The sequence below is a fragment of the Telmatherina bonti genome (assembly GCF_933228915.1).
Source record: "Telmatherina bonti genome assembly, chromosome: 11".
Taxonomy (NCBI): domain Eukaryota; kingdom Metazoa; phylum Chordata; class Actinopteri; order Atheriniformes; family Telmatherinidae; genus Telmatherina; species Telmatherina bonti.
Window position 1 is genome coordinate 12,524,448 of NC_136629.1, and position 18,590 is coordinate 12,543,037.

The 18,590-nt window shown below is 41.7% G+C and overlaps 2 protein-coding genes across 2 annotated transcripts; one reads left to right on the top strand and one right to left on the bottom strand.

The window, feature by feature from the left end:
- Positions 1 to 2,524: 2,524 nt before the first annotated feature.
- borcs7 (BLOC-1 related complex subunit 7) lies at positions 2,525 to 8,298 on the bottom strand (the record flags this gene model as incomplete). Its single annotated transcript, XM_079249221.1, has 5 exons — positions 2,525 to 3,991; positions 4,098 to 4,118; positions 4,232 to 4,275; positions 4,695 to 4,757; positions 8,167 to 8,298. 5 exons carry the CDS (start codon positions 8,296 to 8,298, stop codon positions 3,940 to 3,942), a joined length of 312 nt encoding a protein of 103 aa, XP_079105347.1. The 3' UTR covers positions 2,525 to 3,939.
- A 3,121-nt stretch (positions 8,299 to 11,419) lies between these two features.
- Positions 11,420 to 17,767, top strand: cyp17a1 (cytochrome P450, family 17, subfamily A, polypeptide 1; the record flags this gene model as incomplete). The annotated part of the gene is made up of 8 exons (XM_079248708.1): positions 11,420 to 11,731; positions 11,833 to 11,971; positions 13,327 to 13,562; positions 15,327 to 15,413; positions 15,863 to 16,081; positions 16,490 to 16,659; positions 17,182 to 17,285; positions 17,487 to 17,767. The coding sequence occupies 8 exons, from the start codon at positions 11,420 to 11,422 to the stop codon at positions 17,765 to 17,767; spliced, it is 1,548 nt and encodes a 515-aa protein (XP_079104834.1).
- Between the last annotated feature and the right edge of the window lie 823 nt (positions 17,768 to 18,590).

The following is an 18,590-nucleotide window of genomic DNA, read 5'->3' on the forward strand; positions in this document are numbered from 1 at the left end:
GCAGAATGTACTTCTGGAGGAAACAGATCCTTCAATGTCTGCACCAAGAGGTTTCATATCTTGTATCAGTCTGTGGTTGAGAGGTCTATCAGCTTTACAGCATCTGTTGGAGCACTACAACCAGACAGAGACTAAACATAATCGTCCAGCAGTTCTGGTTCTGTTGGGGGGGACTGATCTGGGGCTCGTTGAGATGATTGTCCAGAGCAGAACGCCTCACAACCTGCTGGAGAATCCTCCACATCCTCTACACTGAGGATCCTAACTCTGGTCCTCAAGCCCCACCGTCAGGCAAACCTGTATGTTCTCTTGCTTCAACACACCTTGTGGAGCAGAGCTTGTGCTATTTAGTACAAATCAGGTGTGTATCAACTGGGAAACTTGTAGACCAGGGTTGGGGATCGCTGCTGAATGGTGTTCAGACAGAGGCTTCTTCTGGTTCAGTCTGAGACAAATATACAAGACAGCATTCCCACCAGCAGCCAGAACCCTTCAGAAAAGGTCACATAATTCATTTTCAGCTGTTTTATTTTAATAAAAAGACAGCTGGGCTTAGAGTTCTATAATCTAACTCTGATCATCAGTGGGAATGATGTCACTGACGACTAATTAGAATAAATGCTGGATATAGATATAAATATTGGGAAGTTTGGTCAGTATCAGCGTCCGACTCCTGATCAACATGAAAGTTGCCTTAAAGATTGAGCAAATTATTTTCACATGACTTTTTCTTTCATTCTTATTTCTGTTTAGTTTATGTTTAACACGAGGTTAAAATAAAGACCTTTTAAATGTTAAACCCTGCAGTTCACTCTGTTAGCTGGGACTTTGGAGCACACAAACGCATCAACACGTACAGCAGCTTGTTAAACTATAAACTGGAACAACTCACTTCTATTTCCATTTTCTATATTTCCAGCTGCAGTTTCTTCAAGGTTCTCTACTTGACTGCAGTATTAAGATCCAGTTCAGGCAGCTGAATTAGTTTTTGCAGATGTGTAACAATCTGTGAACACTGGATCAGACCCCTCATAAAGCCATCATCAGAAATATGCAAGCGTATGATTTATTAATGATAAACTTTAAACTCAGCTTCTCTGTTCCATCTTAAAGTACAATCTTTATTCTCTTTATAGTCTGAATGCTGAGCTCTTCATTCAACACCCCGCTGTGATGTCATCCATGATGATGTCATCAGAGGGAGGAAGCCTGCTCCTCTGCACAACCCCTCAGCTAAACTGGAGCTTCATGAACCGATTCAACATCATCACAGCAGTTCAGTAGTTCAGCTAACAGCTTGTGGATTTATAGCAGCTAATGCTGCGTCACAAGGTCTCCTTTCGCCAAGAACACAAACTCCCATGAGCCTTTGTGGCTGCATTTACTCAGAATGGCACTACATGTCATATAATTCTTCTTAAGCCTCCAAGTCGTTGCCGACTTTGGGTGGAAGTGACTCTGTAGTGAGATTTTGTAGAAATGCTCCTCCAGCTGTGGAGTTTTATCTTTTTCACATCAGCGTTATGAAAAGACGGTGAGCTCTTACACAGATTCTTCCACATGGCTGATTATCCAATGGACATTATGGGCGCAGGCCCAGGGGTCAACGCCTACTTGGGGCCCGCGTAGGGCAAACACCAGCAGTTTGGACATGAAACAAAATGTATATAAAAGCCAGATAGTAACACTGCAGTGTCTAGTTTACTGCTATTGGTACCATTGGCTGAGAGATGTTAGAAATGTTGTTTCACAGTGTATAATTCACAATTTTCACAATGTTGCGGTGGGAAGGGGGGCCCTGAAACACTCTGGGCCCAGGGGCCTGTGCACTTTTAATCCGGCCCTGTTCCTACAGAAACCAGAACTATGAATGCAGAAGCTGAGGACGTGCTGGCAGGAGGGGAAAGCAGAAATTAAGCACATGTAAAAACATTGTTTTGTTTCTTTACGAGTCTCATAAGAAACTCAGAGGTGTGTGTTGCTGTAGAAGGTTTAACAGAAAACACTCACTAGGAATAAAAGATGTGACACAACAGAACCGCATGATTCAGCTCCAGGAAAGCAGATGTTGCTGCAGATGAGGAGCCGGCTGTCAGACATCTGCTTTTAATGGACTGTAAGGGACTGATGTGGTGGTCTCTGAACACGCCTCAGTCCGCTCTCAGCGTGGAAGACCTCGTGCTTTACACACCACAGACACATCATGATGTCCCCATGTGTGACTTTTATCCTGAACACACTTGACATTTGAGATGAGGAACGTTTTCACAGAATTAGTCAACAAGTCTCCTTTAAACCGGAGGAAATCCTCTGCTTTGTAACGTCAGACACTGCAGGAAGTACACTGGTTTGCTTCCTCAGAAAGGAGTCATTTTCCTTCCTTAAGCCGCTCCTGCTTCATTCTTTGGCCACAAATGAAACTAAAACAGATGCAGAAAGCAGCAGCTGGTCTTCTATACGACTCCATGATACCGCAGCCAGCTGATGGTCGATTAGGACCAAATATGACGAGTTTTCTGGTCAATCAGTCACATTTATTTATAAAACACATTTAAATACAACTCACATTAAGCAAAGCGCAGAGCAGATACAGTTAAAAGCAAAATAGAAACATATGAAGCCACGGTCCCTTCTGAGCCGCCGGCCGCCCCGGGTCAGCCGAGCCGAGGGATGTGGAGGAGGACTGAGGGGTTAAACAGATCTGTGGTGGGAGTGGGGGCCAGTCCGTGAGGGACTTGGAAGACTGTTCCAAGGTCAAACGGCTCGAGTTGTGTGTTGGTGTGTCGGAAAGACCAGCTTTAACTACTGAATCGACCGGTTTGTCACATTTTGTTACAAATCAAAGCTGAATCCAAGGTTTCTGACGTGAGCCTTGATGGAAACAGGTCGGTCGCCAGGACCGCCGCTGCCAGGCGGCCTTGCAACCTGGAACACCTCCCATCTGCTCATCTGCAGGAAGATACGGCGAAGAGTTGGAGCTTGAAGGAGGAAAAGCCGGCGTGGTGTCAGGGATGCTGTCAGGGTCAGTCAGCTGTTCGGCCTTCGGGCTGCTGATAAACTCGTTCCTTCGCTCATTATCGCAACGTCGAGCTGACGTCAGTCGTTTCTGCCTTGGATTACTGTCCTTCCAATCAGCTTCAGGTCTAAACAAAGGAACGTTTCGCTTTTCATCTCTCAATGGGACAAATCTCTGAAGCCACGTTCAGATGGAGGATCCTCGTTGTTGCCATGGCGACTGGGATGCTGATGAGGACCCGTCGAGGATGGATGATGATCTTAAAACACTTAAATGAAAAAAACTATTCAGACTTTGCAAAGTTGGGTAGAAATAAAGCCTAAACCAGCTTCTAGCTGCTGCTTTCCACCTCCTCCTGACGGCCGCCGGAAGTCTGCATCAACATGACTCGAACGGCGAAGTTTGTCCGCCGAAGAGTTCGTCTCTCGTTCTTCTGGCTCTGCAGCTGATGTGTTTCAGAAAAATCATTTATTACATGAAACAACGAAGCAGAATGTAGAAACACAGACGTATCGCCTCTTCTAGTCACAGACATCCTGCCACACACACGCTGATGTTGGCGTTTAGGATTCACACCATATTCCGTCCTGGTGAGGAAGTTTCTTCCATCTGAACGCTTCACCTCATTAAATGTGTTTTGATTCGACTCGCTGATGTCGGCCTCGGGATCCTCCTGCTTCGGTCACTTCAGCAGGTGTGTGTGAGCTGCTCCTGCAGGTCACTTCAGCAGGTGTGTGAGCTGGTCCTGCAGGTCACTTCAGCAGGTGTGTGTGAGCTGGTCCTTCGGTCACTTCAGCAGGTGTGTGAGCTGGTCCTTCGGTCACTTCAGCAGGTGTGTGAGCTGGTCCTGCAGGTCACTTCAGCAGGTGTGTGTGAGCTGGTCCTTCGGTCACTTCAGCAGGTGTGTGAGCTGGTCCTGCAGGTCACTTCAGCAGGTGTGTGAGCTGCTCCTGCAGGTTTTTAGAGTGTTCCACGCTGGAGGAGGACGGAAGAAACAGCAGGGTGAGCAGTGTTGTCGGGGTGTGTTGTGTCTTACCGCTGAGATGGTGACGTCTGCCGACAGAGCTGTGTTTAGACTTACTTCTTCTGGATGGCCTCCTGCCTGGCGCGCGCGCACACACACACACACACACACACACACACACACACACAGTAAGCTTCTGAACCAGTGAGTTATTTGGACATTAAATGGTCAAACAGCTGATTTATACTCACTGATACTGCAAGTGAGTCGTGATGATTGACATTTTTCTCAGACTCTAGGAGAGGGAAGAAGCCAAGATTAAATCTTCTGTTTAATAAAAGAGTCTGCCCTGATGATGATGATGATGATGATGATGGTATGTATTTAACTTTTTGTTTCAAAGCTTTTTATAGTGTTGATTTTCTTCTGTTTGAATGAATGAATCCAAGTTTTGCCTCCTCCAACTGAACTGGCTGCTGGTTTAAAGCAACTCCGGTCTGGGTGAGCCACCATCCTGCAGGTTTTAGTGTTTCCCTGCTGCAACACATCTGATCCAAACCAATGGTTCATTAACAGGCAGGCGCAGAAGATCACAACAAGTTGTCAGAGAACCTTTTCATTTCAATCAAGCGTGTTGTAGCAGGAAAACACTAAAACCTGCTGGATGGTAGCTCAGGAGGACCGGAGATGAACAGCCCTGGAATAAAGACTTACATCCTCAGAGTGCAGAATGGCGTCCTCTTGAATCACCATGTTCCTGGCTGCATGGCCGAGAAGCTGGAAGAGGTGAGAAGTTTTGTTATCATCAACCTGCAGGATGAATCATTCAGAAAACGCCAGAAAATCCTAAAACTAGTATCCAGAAAGTCTTTAGGACCTGCTGTTCCAGAGAAAACGATGCTATTTAGAAGGATTTTTTAATTGCTATCAGGAAACGCGACACTAAGTCAGCGTGTCATCAGCTGAAGCGACGCTGGCAGGAGAGGCTTTAAAAAAAAAGAAAACAATAAATGAATTCACTGCTTCTTTACGTAAATAAATTCCACGCTGTGAAACGAAAAGTCACCACGTTGATTGAACAAGCAAAGCAGTTCTGAGCCTCCCGATGGAAAAGGTTCACGTTTCAGCTGAAGCAGCTCTTACTGATGCAGGAAGCTTCTCTGATGGAAGGTAAAACCTGGACGTGTGTTCAGACTGAGTCCATGCTGAACCGGAAGTCATGTACTACCAACCACGCCGCCATCATGTCTGCCGCACTGATCGCTTTATAATAACGGAGGTAACCCGGCCAGCTCCTAAACTTCCTCGGCTGGTTAGATGACCCGGACTCTGGCGTCCAGCAGAAGTTTGACCTCACACCTGCTGAGTGAACTTCACCTCCAAGTCAAGTTAAACTTTCTGCTAAACTTTTCTGCTGGATCTGAAAAGCTGAAGCAGCTCAACTCCTCTAACGCAGAGAGAACAAAGACTAAACGCCATCTTTACACCATGTCAAACAAAGGCGGAGCCACAAGACGAAGCAGATTTATTCATTCATTCATCATCCCAACCGCTTAGTCCGATGAAGGGAGCTGGAGCCTAGCCTGGCGGGGTACACCCTGGACAGCTCGCCAGTCCATCCCAGTCTTCTACAGATTACATCTTGACAACGTTTAGAAAGAGTTTTCTATTTAATAGTTAATGAACTAATCGTTTAGGCTCCCAGGAAGTCAGGTTTCTGTGTAAAACGTAAATAAAAACAGACTTCAATGAGTCCCAAACCTCCTGGAACTTTATTTTCTTCCCGGTGGAACACGAACAACTCATCAGATGTTGATACTGAGATGTTTTACTATTTCGTGGGTCATTTTAATGGCAGCTACTTGCTTGTTGCAACAACAGGAGGAGCACTGGACAACTAGTTGGGTTAACTAGCTACAGGTCAGTAACATGACTGGGTTAAAAGGGACCATTTCAGAGTCTCTCACATGGAAAGATGGACAGAGCTCCACTAATTTGGTGCAAACCAAAGAAGCCAACTCTGGTTCAGTTGAAAGCCGGGGCTCTCGGTTCGCCAGCAAACGGAGTCTCCAGCTACCGATGAGAAAGTCTGAATAAGATTAGATAAAAAGCCAGAAGCCGTCTCCTCTGGACCAGAGATCATCTAAAATGTTCTGAGATAACCTGGAGGAAGATGTGGAACTCTTTGTGGACAGCATGGACGGCGTGTCCTGCAGACTGGAGAGGAGAGGGAGCATCCAGCTTGTTATCAGTGGACAGTAGAAAAGCTGCATCTCTGATGGGATGGGGTTGCATCAGTGCAGATGTGGGCAGCTTCCACATCTGGGAAGCTCCATCAATGCTGAAACATCTGCTCCCATCCAGACAACGTCTCTTTCAGGGAAGACCTTGCAGATTTCACCATGCTGAACCACATCCTGCATCATCCCAGCAGCATGGTGGAACAGGAGAACTGGTCTGCTGCAGTCCAGTTCCACCAGTGAAACTCTAAGAGGGAAATTAAAGTTTTTATTCTCCAGACTTCCTGTAAACCTCCTCTCTGCAGCTTTCCTATCAGTCTCCTGCACCTGAAGCAGCAGTCAGACATGACTTTTCATCCCACAGATTTAAAAGCTGAATTGTTACATAATAATTTCTATAGAGAGGACTTCAGACCTCTAACAGATGATTTATCAGTTCCTGGTTTGTCTTTTCCTGATCAATAAGTCATGAAATGATCTCTGGTCATATCTAAAATTACAGACAGACTCCTGCTGCTGCTTATTTCTTTTGTAAATGGGACAAACTGGAAAGATGGTGTGTTGAGCCACGAGGAAAGTCCTCACTCATCTGAAATCCTGATTCCACATACATCACATCATCATATCACACAGTAAAGGATAGTTTCCTGTATCAAGAAGCCTCCAAACCAAGTAGAAAATCCTGCTGTTGTAACTCTGACTTTGCCACATATGGTATCTTAAAATATCCTGAAGCATACAAATGTCTTCCATCACCCAGGAGGCCCCCACGGTGACGGCCTGGGTGGTCGTGGGTGGCGGTGCACCCTGAGGATATCGTTTCCTTATCTGGTAAACATGTACCTGGCCATTTGTCTTCTTTTAACTGTTATAGGGGCTAACAGGGCACGGGAGAAGGTGGTTGTGGGTGGGTGTTAAGGGGACTGTGGATGTGTGTGTGTGTGTTTTATCTATCTGATGTAAATTGTTTTATTATGTGAAGCACTTTGTATTGTTTTTTTTAAGCACGAAAAGTGCTATAGAAATAAAGTTTGATTTGATCACAAGAGGAAGATGAGGAGACAGTGTGGACCTTTCCTACGTGTTAGAAAAAGAAACGTGACATTTACCCATGAAGAAAAGCCTCACGTTGATACGAGAACCCATGTCTGACAGCAGCTGGGTTTCTGATAGCAGACAGTGCCCATCTCTGGTCCTTTACAGCAGCGGTCCTGCAGGTTTAACGTATTTTCCGCTCCAACATTCATGACTAAAGCTAAATAAAATCTGACTCAGGTGCTGCAGCTGGAAACATCCAATAGCTGCCTGAAAATGACCGTCCAGAACCAAGGCCGGATTATCCAATGGGCATTATGGGCACAGGACCAGGGGCCCACACCCACTGGAGGCCCATGTGGGGTGTACACCAGCAGTTTGGTCATGGAAAAAAAAAAAAAAAAAAAAAACGTATATAAAAGCCAGATGGTGACACCACAGTGTCTTGTGTGTTGCTATTGGTACCACTGGCTGAGAGATGTTAGAAATGTCGTTTCACAGTTAATTCACAATTTTTACAATGTTATATTGTGGAGTGGGCCCCCTGGAACATTCTGGGCCCAGGGGCCTGTGCACTTTTAACCCGGCCCTGTCCAGAACTAACTTTCTGCATCCCAGTCCTTTATTATACTTAGATAGTATTTATAGTATTTCTGTAGTAAACCTGTTACCATAGTGACAGCCGCGGGTTTGACTCGAAGAAACCCAGTTTCCCTCAAATCAGGGTTAAAATCCTCAGTTTTATGCATAACCCGCTTTCTGAACCAGAAAAATAAAAACATTTAAACCAAACATACTCATCCATTACTTCCGGAAACTGCATGACGGTATTTTTGTTGTCTTCACAGAATGACGTCATCTTCATGTAAAAAGGTTATAACTAAGATAAATAAAGACCGGTGTGGCTTTACCTCCTGACTGCGGGAGCCTTTCAGCACCTGGCGGGTCAGAGCGATCACGTCCCCGCTGCACGAGCCCACTTTGTCGGACAACAAACCTTTAACGGACTGGCCGAACCGCGGCTGAGACTCCGCTGATGCCATTTTGTGTTTGGAGGAGGAACGGTGTGCGGAAAGGGTCAAAACACACAGAAACGCGTTTGTGACCAGCTTTTTGTTCTAGACTTCCTGCTAAAGCTATAGTAGGTAATGTTACTCAGAGACATGTTTTTTTATTTACTCTGGGTGAAGTGGTTCCTCATCCTGATAGTAGTCTATACATTTTGTAATCATGACCAATAAGAAATATAGTTAGACCCCTCAGTTTACTGTAAATCTGTATAAACTCTGACCAATCAAAACGTTCGGGCCGAATTAAAGTTGTTCATTTCTTATATTTTGTTAGCTTCTTCACGGCTGAGAAAATGCAGGAAGGATTTCGCCGACCTGGCTCGGTTTATTTGCCTCCTCCTGCTAAACAGCTGAGAAAGAGAAAATCGTTGGTGAAAAAAAGCTGCAAACTAGAAAAGCACTCGGAGAGCGTAAACCTTCGCCAAAGCCTTTAAATAGTTCCTGGATCCAAATGGTGATCCGGATCACCACCAAAATTAAACAAATTTTTCCTTTTCACATTTCCAACAACTTCTGAAAATTTAACTAAAATCTGTCCTGAACTTTTTGAATTATCTTGAACACAAACAGATAAACAACGGTTAAAAACATGACCTTCTTGTAAGAAAAAAGCCTTATATCACAAGGAGCAAAACCAGAGGGGGAGGAGCCAAGACAGCCACTTTCACATCTTACTAGCTCCCCAACATTGCCTACCCCAGCTTTAATGAATTTAACATAATTAAAAACACAGTCCATAGTGGAATAAAAATGTCATTTAAAGGTACAACACCCTGCTGATTCCACCAGGCTTGAGACTGCAGCGGTCATTGCCACGTATGCTCTGTTTCAGCTGAAACATCTGTTTTTAGCTGTATTTGTACATCTCACTGGAACAGTTTCATTATTAACCATGACTGGAAAAAGATTTGGAACAAGACACACGATAATCATAAAGTTACTTTTAAAGTAATTCACAGATTTTACCATTCAAATATTTTCCTACAACAATTCAAAAATCATAAAGACACAAATGTCTCCTACTGCGAGTGGCACATGAGGATGTAGTTTATTTAATTCGCTTTTGCCTGTTCTTTAACTAATTGTTGAAAGACACTTAAAACTTGATTTCTACTTGTACTGAAACATCCTTTTCTCTTCACTTTAAACATTGTTTGACTTCACTAACTATCATCTGGGGGGAAAGTATATTATATTATTATTTTACATTACTAAATGGCATATCTGCAAATATTGACATGCTGTTCAAAAACCTGTCTTCTGTCTTAGATTTTGAGGTCAAACAATATATTCAACATTCCACTAATCTGAAATTCAATAAGACTTTTGATTTAAAAGTACTTTTAATATATATGTGTATTATGATACTCTGAAATGCTGCTTCTGAAAGACTGTAAGTCCTCGTACGGCACTGTGTGTCCTAAAGAGTTTTTTATGCATCACTTGTTGCAAAAACCATCCCAAGCTCATTTAGATTCTTTATTTATTTACTTATTTGTTTGTTTGTTTGTTTGTTTAATTAAATTTGCAAGTACACGTGTGATATGAAAAAGGAAAGACAACAAACAATAAGAAACAACAAAACAGCACCAAATGAAATCATTTTAAAACAAGACTTACAGAAACAAGCATAAACGTTGTTAGTTTTTTTTGGTTCTTGTGACTACAAACTTTGTCACTTACAAGCATTAACATGGTTCTTACCTAGCAGGGATGGTTATGTGTGGAGGATGGGGGTCCAGGTCGGGCTAGTGCCACCCTGACAGCAGGCTTGGACCCCCCTGGCCCCTCCTCTAATGCAGGTCAGGAACCGCTACTGTTCCCCAACACGATGGTGACATCTGTGGTGTCTGCCTCCAGGTGTTCAGCTCCATCTCTGGTCAGAGAACATTTGCTGTATTAAAAACAATCTGGTTTTGAGTTTCTTACCAAAAAAATAAACCATTAATAAATAAATAAATGAAACATGTCCTGCAGTTATAAACAGAGGAAAATGCTGAATGTTTTTTGGTTAAAAAAAAAAAATCCTACATCTAGTTAGAATAAATTACATTTTAAAGACTTTAAAGGGCAATAAAAGAGATAAAATTACTAAACAACAAACTGATTTGATTTCTTTTGCATCTCTTTCAAAAATAAGAGTTGCCAATACTCTTACCAATATGTCCCACCACCATCTGATGTCTAAATTCCACTTAAATATGGATAATTGGGCATCTTTTTAAGCAACTTTGCAGGTTTGCAACATTTATTTTTTCTGTGCGAGGAACCAGCTCACTTCACTTCAGCGCTACAGTAAAGAAATATATTCTCTCCTGTCTGAGGATTCTGCTGTTCTTGGGTTAAAATGAAACAAATGTCATGAAAGTTTTAGTAAACCGTTTGATTTTAATCGGAAAATTCAGATGTGGAGATTAAAGACTAATCCCACATTCAGTCATTAAAGAAGAGTTTAAATTCACTGTAAAGCTGAGGTTGAAATAAAGATGCAGACAAGGTTTGAACGGTTTAACCTGATATGATAAAACCCTGTTGTTTATTGTATTATTATTATTTTTTAACCTTTTGTGTGCCTTTACATTTACACATGTACTTGCTAATATAATGTGCATTAACAGTGAACTGGAATAAACATCTATCTGTGATGACCTGCTTGCTGATGTAAAATGGTCTGTTTTATTCTGTATGTGTCTATTTGCTAAAAAAAAAAAAAAAAAAAAAGAAAAGAAATTGCTTTAACGTCTGGCCATTAGAATGCAGTAGAGGTCGCTTTATTGTAGAATTGATAATAACTTTCCCTCATTTGGCGTTTTGACTAAATTGTCTTCATCATTTTATATAAAAATTCTCATCTAACTGGCTTTAGGGATGAAAATTCATCTCTGGTTTTCTCAAGGACTGAAGGAAGCAGTGCCTCTTATCTAGTTTCTCTTATCTTGGCACAGTCATGAAAACTTTGGTTCAAGGCTTTGGCATTGAAGTTGCTGGATAAAAGTCAGGCTATATTTAAGCGTTGCGCCTTCCTTTACGTCTCCTCTGTCGGATACATGGCCGCTGCTGAACCACATCTTTTCAGAACCTTCTTCATTCAGCTATGGCTTGGCTTTTGTGCCTTTTTGTCTTCACAGTCATCGCTCTGACTTTGTTTGCGTGGTTCTTAATATTTAAGTCTGCACAGGGCCCCCAGGAGCCTCCCTGCCTTCCAACGCTACCCTTGATCGGCAGTTTGATGTGCCTGCGAAGCTCACACCCTCCTCATGTGCTTTTTAAAGAACTGCAGAAGAAATACGGGCAGATTTATTCTCTGATGATGGGCTCTAACAGGGTCATCATTATCAACCATCACGTACACGCCAAAGAAGTCCTGCTGAAGAAAGGAAAGATATTTGCAGGACGACCTCGAACTGTAGGTAACCACTGCCTGCTACAACCCTGCTTCTTCTCTGCTTCACCTGTAATTTCTCCTTTCCTCTCTTTTGTTTTCCATCCTTCCTCTCTGTGAATAAGGTGACCACAGACGTTCTGACCAGAGATGGGAAAGATATCGCCTTTGGAGACTACAGCGCCACCTGGAGGTTCCACAGGAAAATAGTTCACGGAGCTTTGTGTGTGTTTGGAGAGGGTTCAGCCTCCATAGAGAGGATCAGTGAGTACAATTCTGCTTCAGATGCATCACAAGGTTTTTACGTGTGTGTAGCCGTTCGGTTGCAATTCTGACATCTGAGATCACTTTTCACACTTTTTTTTTTGCCATGCTCCATCGTTATAATAAGTTTTCCTGTTAAATACCCCCCCCCTTTATGGAAATTACTGTTGTGAAGTCATAGACTATCTAAAAGATGGACGTAGCCTCCATGACGTTACCAGCAGGTTTCTGAAGAGCTTAATTGAAGCTCATTGGGCGGTTCCTACCATCGCCATCTTGGCAAGGTCACGCATGCCATCTCTCATGGACAACAATAGGTAAAAGATGTAGAGCTGAAAGTCAAACACCGACCTGCCTGTAGCTAAGAGCTAACCATGCTAACCAGCTAACTAAGTTAAGCGGAGTAAATCTAAATCATGCTGTTGCGCTAAATTCTGCCTTCTTGCAGCAGGATATCAGGTACCTGTCAATCAAAAGGACACACCCCTAAATATGGTGAATTTAGAGATAACATTGGTTATTGACAGATGAGTTATATAAAAAAAAAATCACTCTCCCCACAGTTGTCATGAAGGTAAACCTGACCTATTAAACCTAAAATGGATTTTTGAACCAGGCTGTAAACATGTTTATTTCTGCTGTGAAGTTGGTCTTTTTAACATGGAGGTCTATGGGGATTAACTCTGTTTTGGAGCCTTTAGTGGATGAAGGAGGAACTGCAGTTTTTGACACATAACCGCCAGAGGTGGATAACTGGAGAATGGGGCGGGGCTGAATTTTGGGCGGGGTTGAATGTCCGACCCCGCCCCCAATATCCAGCCCTGTCCCATTCTCCAGGCTGCAGCCAAGACGCTCTCCCAGAGGTTGCTGCTTGGAGGAAGTCAGTGAACTAATTTGTTTATTGTCTCTAAAGGGAACGTCTGTTTACAGGATTACAAGGACAGCTTTACAAGTTCAACAAATAAATTTCCATTCACACACACCAAGACACCACGGTCCAACAGAATCACTGAATAAAAACCACCAAAGAAATAAACAAACAACACTGTTTTGGGTTGTGGAACCAAACCGTGACGCAGTTATGGAGTTGTTCTATTGAAGTGTGTATCTTTTCAATAAATATAACATAAATGATGAAGCAGCTGTGAAAGAGGCCCTTTTTTTTTTTTTAACAAAATGAGGATGTATATGTTTTAAAGCGTAACTGAAAATTGTTCGTCATCTTCTCAGGGATCACTGTGAGTCATTCAGTCTAACAAACCAAACCTCCTGAGACATCAGACAGACCCCTGAAGGTTTCATTTCTATGAGAAGACATCATTAACAGGCTGCTTGGTTTGCTGTGTCCTCCGCAGTTCAGCTGGAGGCCCAGTCTCTCTGCTCCACCCTGTTCGAGGCAGCAGCCATTGGACTGACCCTGGATCTGTCCCCGGAGCTGACTCGGGCCGTCACCAACGTCATCTGCTCTCTTTGCTTCAACTCGTCCTACTCCAGAGGCGACCCAGAGTTTGAAGCCATGCTGCGCTACAGCCAGGGCATCGTGGACACGGTGGCTAAAGACAGCCTGGTAGACATCTTCCCCTGGTTGCAGGTCAGACAACCACAACGCTGGAGACAAATGACTTCATATGACACATGACGACGTGACATGCAGTTAGACGTCCATGATGACGATTTTTAAATAGACCAAATTCTCTGGTTGACGTCAGACTTTCCTCCTCTTCAAACTTTAGTTTTTTCTCAATTAATTTAGTTAAAAGTAAACTCAACACCTTTAACACAGACCAGGATGTTTAACCCATCATAACTGTTTGTGTAAGATAGAAAGTGTTTATAGTCCTTATTATAACAGTAAAATGTATTAATTCTGTTGTAGGATATGGATGAGTAAGAGTGCCATTATTAAATAATTAAATATATCATGAAGTAATTACTTAAATGTGACATTAATTCATTCATTCATTAAAAATATCATGAAATAATTACTTACACTGGAATTATATGCATAATTAAAGAACTGAATGTATCATTAATTAAATGAATCATTGAAAACATCATTAAATAATTACTTCAATACAGAATTAATTACTAAACACTTGAATGAAATTTATAAAAGTCTTCTAACCCATCAAAAGGCATTCATTGTATGTAAAAAGTCAAAAATAATTATTATATATATTATAATTATTTTATGTTATATGCACTGCATCATGAATTCATTTTATCTGTCAGTCACTCAGTGGGCGGGACTAATGCTGATCTAGTCCAATCCATGGCTTTCGTGGAGACTGTGGGTGAGTGGGTGGGTAAGTAGGTGGATAGATAGATAGATAGATAGATAGATAGATAGATAGATAGATAGATAGATAGATAGATAGATAGATAGATAGATAGATAGATAGATAGATAGATAGATAGATAGATAGATAGATAGATATTTCTTTATTTTAGACTAAATAACACAATTTAATCAACAGGTTAAAATAGTAGCAATTGTTATAGCATTAATCCCTTAAACAGTCAGTTTTCTTTCATTCTTTTTTTTTATGGAAAAGTAATAACTAAATGCAAAATAAATAAATATAGACATGTTCACATACATACTCATGTACACATCTGCATATATACACACATACATACACATATACATACCCACATACACTCACAGAGACAAAGCAATGACATATATACATTATAGGTGGTCATACGCCTATCTATATATTTATACTTTCTTAGATATCTACATATGCACATATATTTATGTACATACCCACATCATACACCTACATATAAACTGGCAGTTGTACATACCCCCCCCACACACACACACACACACATGTGCATATTTACATATGTTTAGTTTTTTAGAAGTATAGCTTTTATTTGTATACAACAAATAAGGCACATACCGATAACCAACTGAGTAAATTACAAATTCTATACATTGAAATGAAGTGAAGTGAAACTGAAAAAAAGCGCTTCTATCAAAGCCATGGATCTGACTAAAACATGAAATAAGCAGTAAAATATATTAATTTTGACTTTTTACATAAAATCAATGTCTTTTAATGAATTAGACATATTTAAAAACACATTTACATATTTAATTCAAATTTTAATGACTCAGTTGATGTCACATTTAAGCATTTATTTAGTGATGTTTAATTATTAAATTAATGACACATTTAAATATTTAATAATACATATAATTCCAATGTAGGTAATTATTTCATGATATATTTATTGATTGAATGAATTAATGTCACATTTAAGTGATTATTTAATAATGTTCAGTTATTAAATTGAAAGTGTATGTCTGTCAATTACAAATCAGTGGTATCTGTCTCTGTTGCAGATTTTTCCCAACGCAGACCTGAATCTTCTGAAGCAGTGTGTCGAAGTCAGAGACAAACTTCTGCAGAAAAAATACGAAGAACACAAGGTACGGTCTGCAGAGATGATTCATGTGGTAATAAACGCGTGGAAAAGTAGGTTTTTATTCAATTTAGGTTGTTTTTTGGGAGATTTTTTTTAAAATATAAAGCTTTACCTAAATTTAGTTTGTGCAGAATTTAGGTGAAGATGAGTTTTGCATCTTTGGTGACTAAAGATGCGTTTGTAATGTTAACGTTAAGCTGTGTGTTGTTCCTATCCAGCTATGATCTCGCAGGTTTCTGCAACTCCATAAAGAAATAAATACCTTTATATTCTTCAGTTTTATCATCTAAGAAGAAAAGCCGCAGATCAGAGATCTTTTCTCAGCGCCAGCTGGTTACCTGAGCTCTGCTTCGTCTGGCTCGCCTGTATTCGCAAATGCAAACCAATGAAGCGTTGTGCACAGTGTACCATGATGGTGTGTATCCTGGTTGTTGATACTGCACCACCTCCCAGGCAGACTACAGCGACCACGTACAGCGAGACCTGATGGATGCCTTGCTAAGAGCCAAACGCAGCGCTGAAAACAACAACACCATGGAGATCACCGCCGAGTCAGTGGGCCTCAGTGACGACCATCTCCTGATGACTGTGGGAGACATCTTTGGTGCTGGCGTTGAAACCACAACCACTGTCCTCAAATGGGCCGTCACCTACCTCATCCATCACCCGGAGGTAAGGCCGAGGCTGCCGATGTGTTTAGGGGTGGGACTTTTCAATAAAGGGGTTTTTTCTCCATCAAACCTGCTGGTTTCTGTCTAGTTTACAGCTAAGCTTTCTTTACAATCAAAGCTTTGAGCTGGTGAGGGCGTCCTGTGAACATGAGGACACCAGTTTTGTCCCCATCGGTGCTAAAACATTTTTATGGTTAAGACTTGGCTTAATGATACATTTAGATGATGGTTTAGGTTTAGAGGAAGGTTTAGTTCTGATGTTAAGAACCCACAGATGAAAAGGATCGATCATAAATAAAACCATTTGATGAAATTCTTATGAAAATATTAATAGAAAGACCAGAAATGATCATGTGCACGCTGTACTCACATGAAGGAAATGTAATTTGATGTTCTCTAATGTTGTCAGGTGCAGGCGCGTATCCAGGACGAGCTGGACAGCAAGGTCGGCGTGGACCGCTCTCCTCAGCTCAGAGACAGAGGAAGTCTGCCCTACCTGGAGGCCACGATCAGGGAGGTGTTGCGGATCCGTCCCGTGGCTCCCCTCCTCATCCCCCATGTGGCCCTCAGTGATACAAGGTATGACAGGGTTAAGTACTAATACCTAACCCTGTCTCAAGGATTCAAGGACAGGCAGATGGCTGCCTGTCCTTGAGCCAGGTTCTGCAGGAGGTTTCCTTCCTGTTAAAAAGGAGTTTTTGCCTTCCCACTGTCGCCGTGTGCTTGCTCAGGATGGGACCCTCCAAACTCAATCTGTTGGTTTCCTTATATAGGCTGTTATGAATTGGCTTTCATCATGTTTTTTTTTCTGTCTGTAAAGCTGAGATGGCATTGCCATGATTTGACGCTATATAAATATAGTTGAATTGAATTACTACTACTACTACTACTACTACTACTACTACTACTACTACTACTACTACTACTACTACTACTACTAGTTGGAATTCAGGCTCTGCATTTGACCATTTCTGGTGGATTCTACCTGAGATACCGTGTACATGTTCAACAACGCCACTACACATTTTATGGTAAATATTTATAACAATTTTCCAAGCTGCAGACATTAAAAGTGCAACGTTTTCTGGGATTTCTCCGCAGCATCGGGGATTTCTCAGTGAGAAAAGGAACTCGAGTCATCATCAACCTGTGGTCTTTGCACCATGATGAAAAGGAATGGGACCGGCCCGAGATCTTTGATCCTGGTGAGAGAAAACTTAGATCAAGTGTGCCAAAAACCTCCAGGCACTCGGGCAAATTTAAAACAATACACAACATACACACATATATCTGTAAATACCTGCGTGACCAGAGTCCTTTTTGTTTTGTTTTTTATCTGAAACTGACTTGCATGACGGCATCATACCAATTGTCCATCAGATGAAGCATCTCTTGTCGATCCACAGGTCGGTTCTTGAACCACACAGGAAACGGTCTGACCATACCGTCATCCAGCTACCTGCCATTCGGTGCTGGGATCAGGGTGTGTTTGGGCGAGGCCTTGGCCAAGATGGAGCTCTTCCTCTTCCTGTCCTGGATCTTGCAGCGTTTCACTCTTTCTGTACCATGGAGTCACCCTCTTCCCAGCCTAGAAGGAAAGTTTGGCGTGGTCCTCCAGCCGGTCAAATACAATGTGAAAGCCACACCCAGACCCGGCTGGGAGAAAGTCCAGCCCCAGGCATGTTGAGGGTGGTTCTATGGTCTCCACCAATGGCCAGCAAGTATTATAACGTTTATGCAGTTAAACAATCTGAGGCTCGAGAGAAACTGTTGCATCCTACACTGCAAAAACTGAAATCTAAGTAAGATTAAAAATCTTAAACTGAGTACACATATGCTTATCTTTTTAAAGGTAAGATAATTCCTAGTTTTTATGCCAGAGAATTCCTCTTGTTTTAGGAATATTTTTACTTATTTTAGGAAGTCTTGACAAGCCAAATTTTCTTGTTCTGTTGGCAGATAATTTATTTTATTTTAAGCAACATTTACCTAATTATTTTGGGGTTTTTTTCTTGTTTTTAAGGCTGTGTTTTTGCAGTGTAGTATAGTAATGTTACGGTACATTCAGAGTCGTGGATCACATGTACGCTGTACAGCAGAGAGAAGCCAGGCTGCTTGTCATCCCTGGATGTGAACAGAACCAGCTTTCAAAACCAGAAAGGAAAACTGCTCTTATCCAGTTTATCTGTGTCCATTTTCAGATTATTTCTTTTTTTATTCTAACATGAACTTTTATCTTTGTTTTTACTCTTCTGTCTATAAGTAACTATTTAATGTCTTTATGTTTAAAAGGTTGTTGAGATGAAAATGTGTCACACAAAGTATTGTGAAGTCCATCATAAAGCAAGATAATTACAATAAATGCATGTTTCCACTCTTTAAAAGTCTAATTCACTGATCAAGAACCCGAGCTGATGCAGAGTAAAGCCAAGACTGGAATTAAATGGGAAGGACATAGAAAACATACCCCCATAAACACAATAAGAAAAAGAGTCAAGTGGGACGATACT